At 52.7% G+C, this 13,992-nt stretch overlaps 1 protein-coding gene across 1 annotated transcript in view; it reads right to left on the reverse strand.

The window, feature by feature from the left end:
- The window catches only part of IL21R (interleukin 21 receptor), a 34,178-nt gene that overhangs the window by 4,928 nt on the left and 15,258 nt on the right, over positions 1-13,992 (reverse strand). Inside the window, exons 2-7 of the mRNA XM_057749693.1 lie at positions 9,809-9,871; positions 6,861-6,963; positions 4,271-4,470; positions 1,831-1,976; positions 625-802; positions 83-179 (exon numbers count right to left, since the gene is read on the reverse strand). Coding sequence (XP_057605676.1) covers positions 83-179; positions 625-802; positions 1,831-1,976; positions 4,271-4,470; positions 6,861-6,963; positions 9,809-9,857 — 773 coding nt within the window. The 5' untranslated portion in view covers positions 9,858-9,871. The remainder of the gene's footprint in view (positions 1-82; positions 180-624; positions 803-1,830; positions 1,977-4,270; positions 4,471-6,860; positions 6,964-9,808; positions 9,872-13,992) is intronic.

Raw genomic sequence — 13,992 nt, forward strand, 5'->3', positions numbered from 1 at the left:
CTATTGTTATGGTGACAGGTGTGCCCCCCCAGTCCTAGCCCAGGCTGACCCCCCTCCCTGCCTCCCTGTTCCCTGGCCTCACCTCCAAGGCAGGTGGATCTTCAGGCCTAAGAAGACAAGGATGGGGCATACGAGGACCAGGATGGGAAGCAGGTGAGGGTACAAGTCTCCCTTTATCTCTGGGAAGGAAACAAACACTGGGTGAATGAAATTGACCAACCTCTATGAGAGGCCACATGGGGTGGGTGTGGAGGGCACTGGGTCTGGGCTGGAGTGGAAAGGGGTGGGAAGGCTGCTGGTGCCTCACAGTGGGATGGACCTGGCTTCAACTCCTGCTCCCACCTCCACCCTAGGCAAGTGATTTCCTCTCTCTGAGCCTCAGTTTTCTCATCTTCAAAATGGGGATAAGAATTCCCACTTTACAGGTATGTTAGGAGGATCAAATGCCCTGCCAGGAGAAGGACCTGGCAAGCAGGGGCCCCAGAAATGCTGTGGAACAGCTACAAGGGGATGCACGCCTGAGCGGGTACCTTCCAGACTTGCCGGAAATCTCAGGGCTCAGGGCCGCTGCACTAGGACAAGATTGAGTAGAGGAGAGGGTGTCCATCCCTGCCTCACATCTACCTTCTGGCTGGGTGTGAAAGATGACCGGGTCACTCCATTCGCTCCAGGTTCCCTGGAAGGAGGAGCCAGGCTGGGGCCCCGCCCGCACCTGCAGCTCGTAGCTTGAGCCTTTGTGGAATTCCAAGGGGAGGAGAGAGACGCTTCTCGAATCCACTGAGATCAGCTTTCTCCCTGGACCCTGCCGGTACAGGGAAAGGATGCACCGGGTCAGGACCACCCAGGCGAGCCTCCGCCTCCAGTAGAACCACCCTTTACCAGCCCCCGTGAAAGAGGTGGAGTTTCTCCCACAAAGTCTCCGCCCCCTCAAGAATCAGGCTGAGTTCTGGCCACTCCAGCGTAGGCAGCACAGAGGCTTGGGCGCTGCCCTGACCTTGCCTCTGATACAGTGCTTTGTTCTGTTTCTCTCTGATCCCAGCTCAGTCGCTCACAGCCCCCGCAGGGGACCCTTCCTGTTGGGCCTGGGAATGTCCCAGGAACAGCAGTGGCCATTCCTGGGAATGTCTAGCCAGCAGCATTCCAGACCTAGGACACTTCTGGAATTCTTCAACAGTGGGTATTTTCAACAGCGGGCATGTCTGGGCATCTTTAACTATAGGCATCCTAGCAACGGATACCTCTGGAAGTCTTCCACTGGGGATAGTCTAAACAATGGCATTTATGAACATCTTAAACTGGGACCATTCTAAAGGATGGATAATTCTAGAACGCTTCAGCTGTGACTGTTCTAAACAGCGGGCCTGGGACTCTCCAACACTCTAAGCAAAGAATGCCTCTAGAAGCCTTCACATTGGAAACAACGGTCCCTTTGACACTGAACTTTCTTGGTTATTGATACTTCTGCAGCTCTCCAACTATGGCCATTCTAAGCAAAGTGGGAAGGTTCCGGCTGCCCCCTTTCTGAAACTTCTTCTACTGTGACGGTACTAGACTTGAGATAGAACCAGGGACAGTGCTGATCCCTTCCTCCTTGGCACACCAAACAGGGACAGAAAAGAATGAATTTTACAGGGTCTCCTACCCTAGGGAGAAATGAGGCGAGGGCAGCACAGAGTGAGAGAGCACAAGGGAGCATGTCCAGCCCCGGCGAGCCCTTGCTTGTCATTCCGGACTGTGAATTACAAGCGCACCTGTGTCTGCCCCTCCCCCCAACCTGGATGCTCCAAGCTGTCCCTCCCCACCCCCGCCCCAATCCTCTGAGGGTCTCACCAGAGCCCAGGGGTCTCCAAGCTTCCTGTACCGCAGCTCGTACTGAAGTTTGCCCTTCAGCGCGTAGAAACTGTAATTGGAGCTCCAGGAGATGTTGTAACATCCAGAGAAGGTCACGGTCACATTGCAAGGGGGAGATGGCTTGACTTACAGGAAAAAGCCAGAAAGATAAAATGGGATGAAATTTTGCAGCAGCTGAGAAGGATGTGGTGACAGGAATAAATTCCCTTACGCCTGATTCATCCTTGATGAGATCGAGACTCGTGACCCTAAATGACTTGGGGAAAAGCATCCCCTGTCTCTGAGCTTTATTTCTCAGATGTTTAGGCATCTGAGAAAAGAGAGATTTAGATGAGACTGGGTTGCACACTCAGGGGTGGGCAGGTAACAGATGGGTGGAGCAGATTGGGTACTGAACCCTCCCAGTCTAAAGGAGGATGCTATGACTCAGAGGGCGAGAGGGCAGACTGGTGTGACCAGGGTAAAAACCCAACGAGACCCATTCGTTCTCCATTTCTGTTCTAAATGATGCCATAATTTTCTTTTAACTCTAGCTTCCTTGAGAAGTCAAAAGACTGAAATTAGCATCATGCTAATTAATTAGCACGGATTATGCTAATGATGGAAGTTATCACCTCTGAGGGCCTGCAGGGCTGCTCTGTGAGGAGCATTTTGAGGCTCACAGGGGCCCTGGGAACTTGGTGTGACTGTTCTTATCTCCTAGACATCTTCTGAAAAGTGCAGGAGCACAGATCTGGGCCACAACACCACGCCCTCTTGGACTCTGTGATCGGCATGCCATCGGCCCGGCCCGTGTCTTGGAGATCTTGGCTCCTTGGGACAGAGGTTTTGTTCTCCAGGTCAATGCCATTTCTGCAGCGCCTAGGACAGAGCCAGCACACAGCAGGCCCTCAAGAGACACTTGTTAAACCAACAAACGAACTTTCCAGAGATTCCAACAAGAAACTCTGAAGCTGCGGACAACTCAGCACCACGCGGCCTGTGATGGGAGAGCTGTACTGTCATGGATATTTCAGTCATGGGTCTTCGGGGACTGGAATAGCTCCTAAGCCCTCTCCTCTTTTCCCCAGGCTGGGAGAGGCCTGGTTTTCCACTTCCCTGTACGTCTTGGGCTGGGTGGTAAGGACCAGAGCCGGGGATCAGGGATGGGGTCAAGGATGGGGGCCCAGAGCCCAGGATAGGAAGGGGCCCGGGTGGAGAGTTGGGGTAGAACACAGCTTCCTGCCACATCTGGGCACAGGCCTGGCTTCAGACCCTGGCAGGGAAGGGGGAGAGAGAGGGGTCCGGAGAGAAGTGGGACTTGGAGCCACCCTGCAAGGGGGAGGGGCAGTGGGGCAGCCCCTTCTCCTCTGCAGGGTCAGGGGAGACGTGCTGTCTGCCCAGCTCACTCAGGGGGGCGGGAGGGCGCACCTGCTCCGGGAACTCGCCACGCCTGGATCTGCATGGCGGGGCAAGCGTGTGTGCGTGTGTACGTACACGTGCATGTATGTGAGAGAGCGCGGGCCTGTGTCCGGGCTGGCTAGGCTGAGGGGTGGTGGGACACCTGTGCATTTATGAGAGTGTGTGTGTGAGAGACAGACTCTGGGTGTGTCTGTGTGTGAAGCTTCGTTCTGGGTGTGTCTCGTGTGGTGAGACACCCACTCAGCGAAGTGATACAAACTTGGACCCCCAGGGTGTGAATGACAGACACCTTCTCACCCTCTGCACCACCGCTGGGAATCTAGGGCCAGAAACTCCCAAACTGCAGAAGCTGGGCCTTCCCGAGGAGGGCAGGACTCTCTTAGTCCTGTGTTTGTATGCCTCTGAGCACAGGCTTCTCATCCTCTTCCTGGAAATCCCACTTTGGACACACACACACACACACACACACACACACACACTAAAAGCTGCCTCCTGGACCCACCCTGGTTCTGGACCCCCAGAGACAACTGCTTCCACCAGCCAGGGCCCTCCTGCCCCTGGACTCCTCCCTACCCCTAGCCTGGAGGGAAATTTCTGGCCTCACTGGAGTTAATGAATGGGAGAAAACTCAGGGAGGTTTTTCTCTTGGGACTCAATGCTCCCACCTGCCTTGTAATAGGGACAGAGTCCCTAACAGTCAGGGTTAAAAGGGCCCTCACTCAACAAATGGGGAACTGGTCCGAGGTCACTGGCAGGCAGGGGCCGAACTAGAACTGAAGGCCAAGGTCCTGGGTCCCAGTCCAGCTCCTTTTCATACCTCTGCTGCTTCTCTTTGGTTAAGGCTCAAACCTAGTTATCAACCCATCATGTGATACCTTAGTAAATAGCAGTGCATCTAAAGAACAGAACTCTACGGGGAGGTAAGGACATAGGACAGGTCAGCTTTGATGGTGGGGGGAGACGAGCCGGCTCAGGGACCATGTGTCCTCCTCAGCTCTGGGGTCCACGGGATACTCACTGCTTTTAGCCAGGACAAAGCTGCCGCACTCCTGGGAGTAGTTGCCAGACTGGTCTGTCATGTTGACACTGAAAATATCGTCGGCCATGAACTGGAGCACATCCATGTGACACGTGTACTCTGCATGCGTGCCATTGTGGGTGGACTGGTGGAGGCTGCAGGAAGTGATCTCATCCTCCAGTTCTCCATATGAATCTTGCCTGCAAGGACAGAGCAGCTGGTTATGGCTGGAGGCCGGCGAGTCTCAGGGCACAGGGCCAGGGCCCAAGCCCAGAATCTTAGGGCTGGAAGGGAGTTGAAGTGGGGCTGCGGGTCACCCAGTCCAACCACCCCTTTCCCAGGGAAGCTACTCCTCTCCTGAAGGAGCCCTGATGGATCACGTCCAGGCTCGGCTTGTATGCCTCCAGGGGACCAGGAACTCACTACCTCATTTAAGGGCAGCAGCTTTTAACTTTGGAAATTTGGGCCGTTCTTGCCTGGACTGAGCCTAAATCTGTCCCTGTCAGTGCCACCAACTGGATCACTGTCCTACAGGGAAGGTGCTAAGCATTTCAGGTCTCCTTCCTGCCCTCCTTCTGTCCAACATCTGCTGAATTCCTAATAAGTGCTTGTGCTAAAGGCCAAGATGAGAGCCAAATGAACTTCACATCCCCTGCTTTGGGTGAATTTCCAGGGATGCTGTTGGTAGAAAGTTGGGGGGAAATGCTCTGGCTTTTTAACTGCCAGTGGGCAGAAATGACGGGTTTTGAAGTATGTGTAAGAGTTCACTAGATATTTATTTCCCTACCTACATCTCCAGGCTGTGAATGAGACCACCCACCAGGGCTAATATGGATGTATGGACTCAGTTCTCTGCTAAGTATTTGCTGGAATAGAAACTTCTGCTCAACAAAGACTCTCAAAACCTCCTGCACAGCAGCCAGGGAGACCTTTAAAAACTCCTTGTCATCCCTGTGCCTAAAACCCACAGGTGGCTTCTTGTAACCCGCACGGTAAAAGCTGGGCCCTGCCCACCTCTCGCCTTCTTGGCTTGTTATTGTCCCTCACGCTGGCTCACTCTGCCCCCTCCACACCGACTTCGCTGTTCCTCAAACCCACCTCAAGACCTTTGCACATGCAGGGCCCTCTGCCTGGAATGCCCTCTCCCCAGCTTACTGGCTGCCTCCTTCTCATCCAGAGAGGCCTGCCCTGATCACCCTGGCTAAAGCAGACCTACCCCCCCATCACATGCTCTCTACCCAAGCATCAAGGTTCCTGGACTTTAGAGCACCCATTATCTCAGAAAGCATCCTGTTGGTTGTTTACAGGTTTATTGTCTGTCTACCCAGCCACTGCCCCCTGCAGCATGTCAGCTCCAGGACAGCTGGGACCTTGTTGGTCTCGGGCTCTACTGAGCTCCCAGTGCCTGCAAGTGTCTGGCAAGAGCTGAATACACATGTTTTGAAGAAGTAAGAGAATGAACGAATTGGTGATGACAGAATGAAAGCCAGCCCTTCTTTATCCTGAGAGGCATACTGACCAAGACTCTCCTTGACCAGGCTCAACTCAAGCTCCCCGAAACTCTCTCCTCAACGAGGCCCTGACTTTGGGGCTTCCACACTCATCTCTGCATTGTCGAGTTTTAGCAAGAATCCTGCTAAGTCAGTTTAGCCCGATTCTTCCATGCTTGATATCTGATCGAATTCCTCATTTTTCATCATCCTCCAGGTGATGTCTACTCACCCTGGGCTGCCATCAGCAAGAATTCTTTAAGTCAGTTTAGCCAGAACCCCCCTTAACCCTGATGTTGCCTCATAGTATTTTTCCATCCATTGACCCGCTCCTTGGCTATAAATTCCCAATTTTCCTTGTTGTATTCGAGTTGAGCCCAATCTGTCTTCCCCACTCCAAAACTCCACATAGTGGTCCCTACACCTATCATGATGGTCTTGAATAAAGCCTGCCTTACCATTCTTTATTAAGTGCAATGGATAATTTTTTCTTTAACAATTTGCACAAATAGGGACCCATGGATCTTGGAATCAAACTGCCTGTATTTGAATCTCAGTTCCACCATTCACTGGCTGTGTGACCCTGGGCAAACTGCATAACCTCTCTGAACCCTAGTGCCTCATTTGTTGAATGAGAGCAGTAATTGTAAGGATGGGAAGTGATGTTTCACATGAAGTGGAGCAGGATGCCGGGCATGTATTCAGTGTTCGAAAAAATTATGTGGCAGTCTGGTCATCCTGAGGTCTCAAAATCACAGTCTGGCCTGTGTGGGCAAGAGAGTATGGTTTTTGGAGCCCTGCTCACTGGATAAGTCTTGTGAACCCTGCATGGGCACCTGTAAGGTGGGCACAGTGATTCCCAGCTCGTGGTCCCAGACCACGGTCAGTGATTCTCAGCTCATGGTGAAACCAGATGCTGTTGGCGAAAGGGCTGAGTAAGCGCCTGGGAAGTGGCAGCTATGTTTTTAATTGCTAAACTACCTGCCAGGCACACTGTAGGTCCAGCTCAATGTGTGGTTCTGGGGTGGTCCTGCCCCACCCCAGCCCTCCAGGTCTACCCTGAATAGCATCCCCAGGGCTGGCGAGGCCCAGCCACTTACCAGGTGAGGGTGAGCGAGCCGGGGTGCAGGGCCCATGTCTCCAGGATGCAGGTGACCGTCTGGATGTAATCGGTGTAGCAGACGAGGTCTGAGCAGCCCCAGGCTGGAGGGTCAGGGGAGACAGAGGTCTTGGTGGGGGGGCTGGTTGGGGGTGGCAGGGCTCGTCATCCCCTCAACCCCTTGAGGGCTGGAGGATTAAGGGGAAACAGGGGTCCCAGGGCCAGGATGAATGTGAGGGCTACTAAGATGAAGGCCTGGGGCAGGGGAGTCCTTGCCGCCGAAGAATTCTGTTTCTGAGCCCCCAGAGTTTCGAGGCTAGCTATGGAGATAAGACTCTCCTAACATGAACCATCATAAACTACACGGGTCCCCACCCAGCACTTTCCCTCCAAGCCCCGTGTCCAGACACCAGGTCTGCATTCCTCCCGGCCACTCTCGCTCTCAGGGTGGAGTGTCCTGAACGCCCCAGACGCTGGGCGAATCTGCACATTCCGCAAGAGGGATTCATGCAGCCAGTGAGAGACAAGGAGGAGCCCTCTCTTCCCCGCAGCTGGTCCAAGACAGGACATGGACCTCGGTGACTCGGCAGTGCTTCAAGGGAGCAAGAAACCTTCAAAAAACTGAGAAGCCCTTGGATACTTTTGCCAAAATGTCTATATTATCCTACTGCCCACACCACCATCACCACCACCATCAACCAAGTGACACAGGCATGGTCCCCCTTGGGCAATTTTGTTGTAAGACTGAATACTCTCCCACCTCTAACATTAATTGCTTCACTTTGTTCTAAAAATATAAGTGTAATCATAGTCTCCATTTTGTTAAATGTCTGACAAAATCGAGTTAACATGTTTTAGTTCAGTTTTGTTTTGTAAGATCAAGTGCCGACGCTGCTATTCCCCCACCCCCACTCTCTCACTATTTACCAGAAATCTGTTCCCCTTTTAAGTGGATTCATTCTTAGTGGCTTTTTCCTATTTTTCTTTGACTAATGAAGAGCCAAGCTCCCGGCGCTCCACCTAGGTCAGAAGCTGGAATTGTAGTCAAGAACACTGTTGCTGGAAACATCCTTTATTCTCCCATCACCATTTTACAGATGAGAACACTGAGGCACCGAGACTGGGTTACACCGCGTGTCTCGCTCTTGGTCTGGGCTGATGAGACCCAGGAAAGGCAGAATCTAATCTGTGCGAGTGCTTCACATCCACACACATGGCAGACATAGCTAATCGATCACGGCACTCTCTCCCTGGGATGTGGCCTCAGAATCCTTCTCAACACAGTTGAGTGGCTCCAGACAGCCACTAGCAAGCGATCTGAGATGTGGAAATGAATCTTGTTCTAGGAGGAAGCTTCCCTTGGGGAGGAACACGGGGCCTGTCGCTGGGCACAGAGTGGCTAGTTCAGATACTTTGTGGAGAAAAGAGGACTGAGTTTGGCAGGACCAAAACCCACGTGGCTGTGTCCTCTCCGAGTTCGTATCCTGGTTGTTCTCTCTCAGGGCTCCAGAACTTGGGGAGGAGCTGCCAATCCTAGGTAGGTTCAAGGCCAGCAAGGGACAGGGTTTGTCCCAAACTTAGAGTGAAACATTGGGAGGGGACAGCATTCCCTGAACTAGCGTGGAAGTGGCATCAGGGACCAGAGAGAGAGTAAAAACCCAGTCACCTGGTCAGTACCCTGAGCCCTGGGCAGAGAGCCCCAGGGCCACCCGCCACCCTGCCCCCCAGGGTCATCACAGCTATGGGGGAGGCCGCGGGAGCCACGAAAAGTGGACACGTGACTCACGACGGCTCCGAGTCCCTATCTGTAAGCTGGAGACACTGGCCCCTCGGAGAGCGTGGAGGTATCCAGATGATATCATGCTGGTGCAGCCCACGCTGCCTGCACGTGGCACTCACCCAATAAAAGCTGTTAAGACCACGGGAATCAGGCAGATTTGGGAACCGATCTCAGCTCTGCCACCGTCCGGCTGTGTGGCTGTGGACCTGCCCCTCACCCTCTCTGAGCCTCAGCTTCCTCAACTGAGAACCGGGATTCGTGGCAGCACGGACCTCACAGGCTGTCGGGAGAAGGGAATGAGGATGCTCGGCCCCTGGGACACAGCGGGGGCTTGCTATCTGTGCCCATGCAGTGGGAAGCGGCCACGGGTGACCCGAAGGCCGTTTAGAGCCAGGACGAGGTGCTGACCACTCAGAAAGGGAAAATAAAGGAGTCTGACATCTGTTTCCTGACGCAGCTATTTGAGGCTCTGGGTCTTTGGGTGAAAACCAGAGTGAAATGCTTGTGAGTCAGCAGAGCAGCAGCTGAGGGCCCCTCTGCCCCCAGGCCAGCCCCCATTCCAGCCTGTGTGCTGTGTCGTGCCTCCTCTGGAAGGCTTCCTGGATCTCCCAGCCCCACTGACTGCGCCCCAAGTCTGACTCCTAGCCTTTCCCAGCTCCAGTCTAACATCTCTCCCTCTGACTACAGCATCTTCTGGTCCTCCAGGGCTGCCTTCTAAGGCTTTGGATACTTTTGTCTCCACCGCCCCCTCCCCCTAGCTGGGGAATATGAGTGCCAGCAGTGGTTCCAGTGACTGTTGAAAAACATCTCCTGAGAGAGGAGGAGAAACTGAGGTTAGACCACAGGAGGGACTTCCTCACTCTGAGAACCGGGAGCCAGCCAAGGCCGAGAGAAGAAGGATGGACTCTCTCATCCTCCCGCCCTCCTTTCCCAGCCAGTGAGACGTGGAGACCAGGGCAGTGAGCTGGGGCACGTGGGACCCTCGTGAACCACTCCGGGAGCTCTCTGGCTGGAGGGGTCCTGGTTCACGCAGAGATGTCTACCGGACCTGTGTCGGCCGCCAGCGGGCAGAGGCCACGGACTCCGACCCTGAGGCTTCCAGCCCTGCTCTGCAGCTCCCGTGCCCGCCTGGCCACTCTCCACCCACAGACCACGGGGCGGCTACTTACCTCCCTGCAGCATGAGCAGGAGCAAAGGGGCAACCCAGCCACACCGCATGCTGCCTGCGGAGCCTGGAAGAGACACAGAGCGCGGGGGTGGGCCTGGCACCTGGGAGCCAGCCTACCCCTGGTCACCACCCTTCCCTTGCAAGACGTGCCTCAGATTCTTGGATTTGTTCCCGAAAAACAAAGAGTCTGAGGCGCTCGTGGCGGTCCCCAAGGATTCCTGTCCCTTAGAAGTGGCTGATCTGCCCCTTGGATCCCTCCCCACTCTCCCCTCTTCTTCCTGGGCCTCCAGCGCTGTTACAAACGAGAGTGGGGTGTAAAGGGGGAGAAGCTCGCTGCTGGTCCGCCCCTGCTAATTCTGTCGCTGTAGCATGAGGTGCACGTTTATCCACCTAGATAAGAAAGAGGGAGGCAGGGGGGGAAAGCTGTTTGGAAAGTGGCATTTGAGGAAGAGCAATCTTGACTCCTCCTTCCCACGAAATCCCCATGTTGGTGTTAGCCCAATTAATTGGCTTCTTACTGAATAACAAATCCGAGACTAGCCCACAAAGGGGATAGTTACTGAATACCTAAAATAAGCTGAGCCTGAGAACGAGGCTTCTGACTCAAACACAGAGCCCACCAGCCTGACCACACGAAGGCACCCTGGACTCCATGATCTACACGAGATGGAGAAGAGACCTCTTTGGAGATCAGAGCCAGCCTGTCCAGGAAGAGCAACCTTTGGTACCCTGGGCATGCGATGCCAGGCTCTTGCTGGCACTTTGTCCGTTGCCCCCCAGCTCTGTGTCTACTTGGGGGAGGTACCAGCCAGAAGCCAGTGGGTCCCAGGAGCCCTACCCAGACTGACCCCATGGACAGGGGTGTAGCTGGAACTGCAGCCCAGAGAGCTGACCCACGTAGGGACCAGTCACACACATGGCTTCTTCCGGACATCATCCCTGAGTCCAGGTCCCCCCAGATCCTACTCTGGCCCTATCGAGAGTCCCCACTGAGCTCTCTAATAAGTCACCAGGCAGGCAGTGGTACAGAGCCTGGAGAAGTGCTGCTGCGTGGTTCTGGGTTGGTTACTTCCCCTCTCTGAGCCTTGTAAGTAAAGATGGTAAAGCCTGCTTCCAGAATTTTCTGAGAATTCAAAGACTCCATTTACAGAATCTCTGGGCCCCCAGCATGGCCCCTGACACATAAACACTCAAAAAACAGTAATGGATACAGGCTTTAGAGCACCAGAAATGGACACACCCCTTGAATGATCTAGCCAAGAGGTCCCCAAATGTCTCATTTTCAAAAAGTTGGTCATATTTGTAGATCACTTTAAAAATTTAACTCCGACCTCAGCCTAAGCAATAATGCCCATAGTTGTGTATTTTTTCCCCAACACACTTTTTTTTTGGGGGGGGGGGCCACACTGCACAGCTTGCAGGATCTTAGTTCCCCAACCAGGGATTGAACCTGGGCCCACAGCAGAGAAAGCGCTGAGTCTTAACCACTTGACTACCAGGGAATTCCCTCCCCAACACACTTTAAAAATGAATAACACCACTATTAAAAATGAGTAATGTTGGCACGGATACCATTTATGTCTGCCTTAAGGTCTCTCCTGGTCCCATGCCCAGCCCCACGCCCTGGAGGAACCTGGTTATTACACTTTGGGGATCCGACCTCCCATTACAGGAGATGGAGTGTGTGTCTGCCCCTCATTGGCGTGTCCACATCTGTGACCCCCGCCTCAGTACAGGGTCTGGCACAGCTCTGTCCACATCACTCCCTGCAGCTCCATCTGGGACCGCAGGATAAAGCACAAACTCCTTTGCCCAGATTCAAGGCTCCTCATTCCTCCGCTTTGCACAAATGACAGACAGGCCCCGCGGGAAGGAGGAGATGTATCCACTGCTTCTGTCTGCCTGGCATCTCTTCCCCTCTTACAAAGAGCCCCTCAAACTGGAGCTGACTTGAACCCCTCTCCATAGGGTGGGCACCTGACCCAGGTCTGACTGGTAAAACACCCCACCCACCTGGTCAAGTGAATGGATCAGGGACAGAAAACAACCCAGGCAAGGCCAATGAGAGCAGTCTGGGAATTTTTTCTAGAACTCTAGCAAAGAGGTACTCTTTTGGGTGCCTGCTAGAAGCTGGTAGCCATCTTTGTCACATCTTAGAGAGATGAAAATGATGTCAATCCAGAGAAAAACAGACCCAGAGTCCCCATGGCAGCATTTGAGGACCTGGATCCAGCTGCACCTGATGTCCACACTTGGATTTTTCATTTACATAAGCCAAAAACCCCCAACCTATTTTGTTCAATTATGTTTCTGTGACTTGCTATCAAAGATACCTGATACAGTGGAATAGAGCAAAGAGCCCAAAACTTGAAGCCAGAGCATCTTGGAGCAAATAATAACCCTTCTATGTCCTTTCTACTCTCTGACCTCAGTTATCATCTCTCAGTTAGGGACAGGAATACACACTGCGCCTGGCAGTTAAGAAGAGTCAGGGGAAAGCAGATGTGACAGTGCTCTGTAAACTGCAAAGTACTGTACAAAGGGGCTGGATTCTGGCTCTTACTGGCCAGCTGCTCTGAATTACTCACCACCCACCAGCATCCCAGGCCCCATCACGCCTCCCTGCCTCTACATGAGGCAAGTTCCTGTGCTGAGTCTGCTCCTTGAACACCTTTCCCCCTCCCATCACTCTAAACTCAGCCTTCATGGCCCACCTGCTCTATCCCTGCATCTATGAAGCCACGCTGGAATGTTCCAGGACTCCTGCCTCTTACTGCCTTCGAGGTTTTCACCAGTGCTATTATCTACTTGCTGTTTCTCTTTACCTTGCCCCCCATTTTTTGCTCCAATAAACATGTCTCAAAAGAAAACATAAAATCACTACCATCAACAGGTAACTAGTATGAAATGGAGAGGCAGTGCGCACCACAGTGGTTAAAACACAGACTTGGGGCCAGCCTGCCTCAGTGCAAATCCCAGCCCTGCCATTTACAGGCTGTATGACCTCGAGAAGTTTTCTTAACCTTTCTGGGCCTCAGAGTCCTCATCTGTAAAATCTACCTTACAGGGTCCTTGGGAGAACTAAATTAGTCAAAGTTTGTGAAGCATTTGGATCAGTGCTTGGCATATAGTAGATGTTACATAAATGTTTCTTAAACAAAATAATCAACTTACCATAAAACAAAAATACAATGAAATGTAAAAACTACAATACAAGGAAAATAAAGGACAATAATTAAATTTTAGTGAGACACTATTCCCTGCTTAAGACTCTGATGAGGGACTTCCTAGGGGGCACAGTGGTTAAGAATCTGCCTGCCAGTGCAGGGGACACGGGTTTGAGCCCTGCTCCGGGAAGATCCCACATGCTGTGGAACAACTAATCCCATGTGCCACAATTCCTGAGCCTGTGCTCTAGAGCCCGTGAGCCACAACTATTGAGCCCATGTACCACAATTACTAAAGCCGATGCGCCTAAAGCCCGTGCTCTATGACAAGAGAAGCCACCACAATTAGGAGCCCGTGCACCACAATGAAGAGTAGCTCCAGCTCACTGCAACTAGAGAAAGCCCATGTGCAGCAACAAAGACCCAATGCAGCAAATAAAAATAAATAAATAAATAAATTTATTAAAAAAAAAAAGACTGATGAGTTGGAGATCTAGTTTGCTTTTGTTTAAAAAGGTAGATTAAAGAGTATCAGAGAGGTGTTGAAGACATACTAGCATCAAGGTGAGATTCTCACCCCCTCCATCATCAGAGGATAGAAGGAAATTTGAAAATGGTCTCAGTCTTTCACTAGGGGTCCAGGGATATTCAACACCATCCAAAACAAGCCACTCAGTTCTGGGAAACATCAGCCTTCAATGATAAAGTCTTCTCCTGTTTTTGCAGCACCGAGTGGGAACGCCTCCTGGTCCTACTGCCTTCTCTGCCCTGAATCCACCCCTTTATGGGGCTTCCCACTCAGCTGACTCCTGAGGGTAACAGCAACTTACTCCCCAGATGCACCCAGACCAGCAGGTGTGCTTCCTGAGTGAAGGACAGAGGGTGCCCTGCAGCCTCCTACAGAGGAGTGAAGAACACCTGGCTTGGAGAGCGCCAGGTGCCAGCTGTGTGACCTTGGGCAAGTTCCTGACCTCTCTGATTCTGTTTTCTCATCTTTGTTGTAGGCACTAAATGCATC

This window comes from Hippopotamus amphibius, chromosome 9, assembly GCF_030028045.1.
Source record: "Hippopotamus amphibius kiboko isolate mHipAmp2 chromosome 9, mHipAmp2.hap2, whole genome shotgun sequence".
NCBI classification, from domain to species: domain Eukaryota; kingdom Metazoa; phylum Chordata; class Mammalia; order Artiodactyla; family Hippopotamidae; genus Hippopotamus; species Hippopotamus amphibius.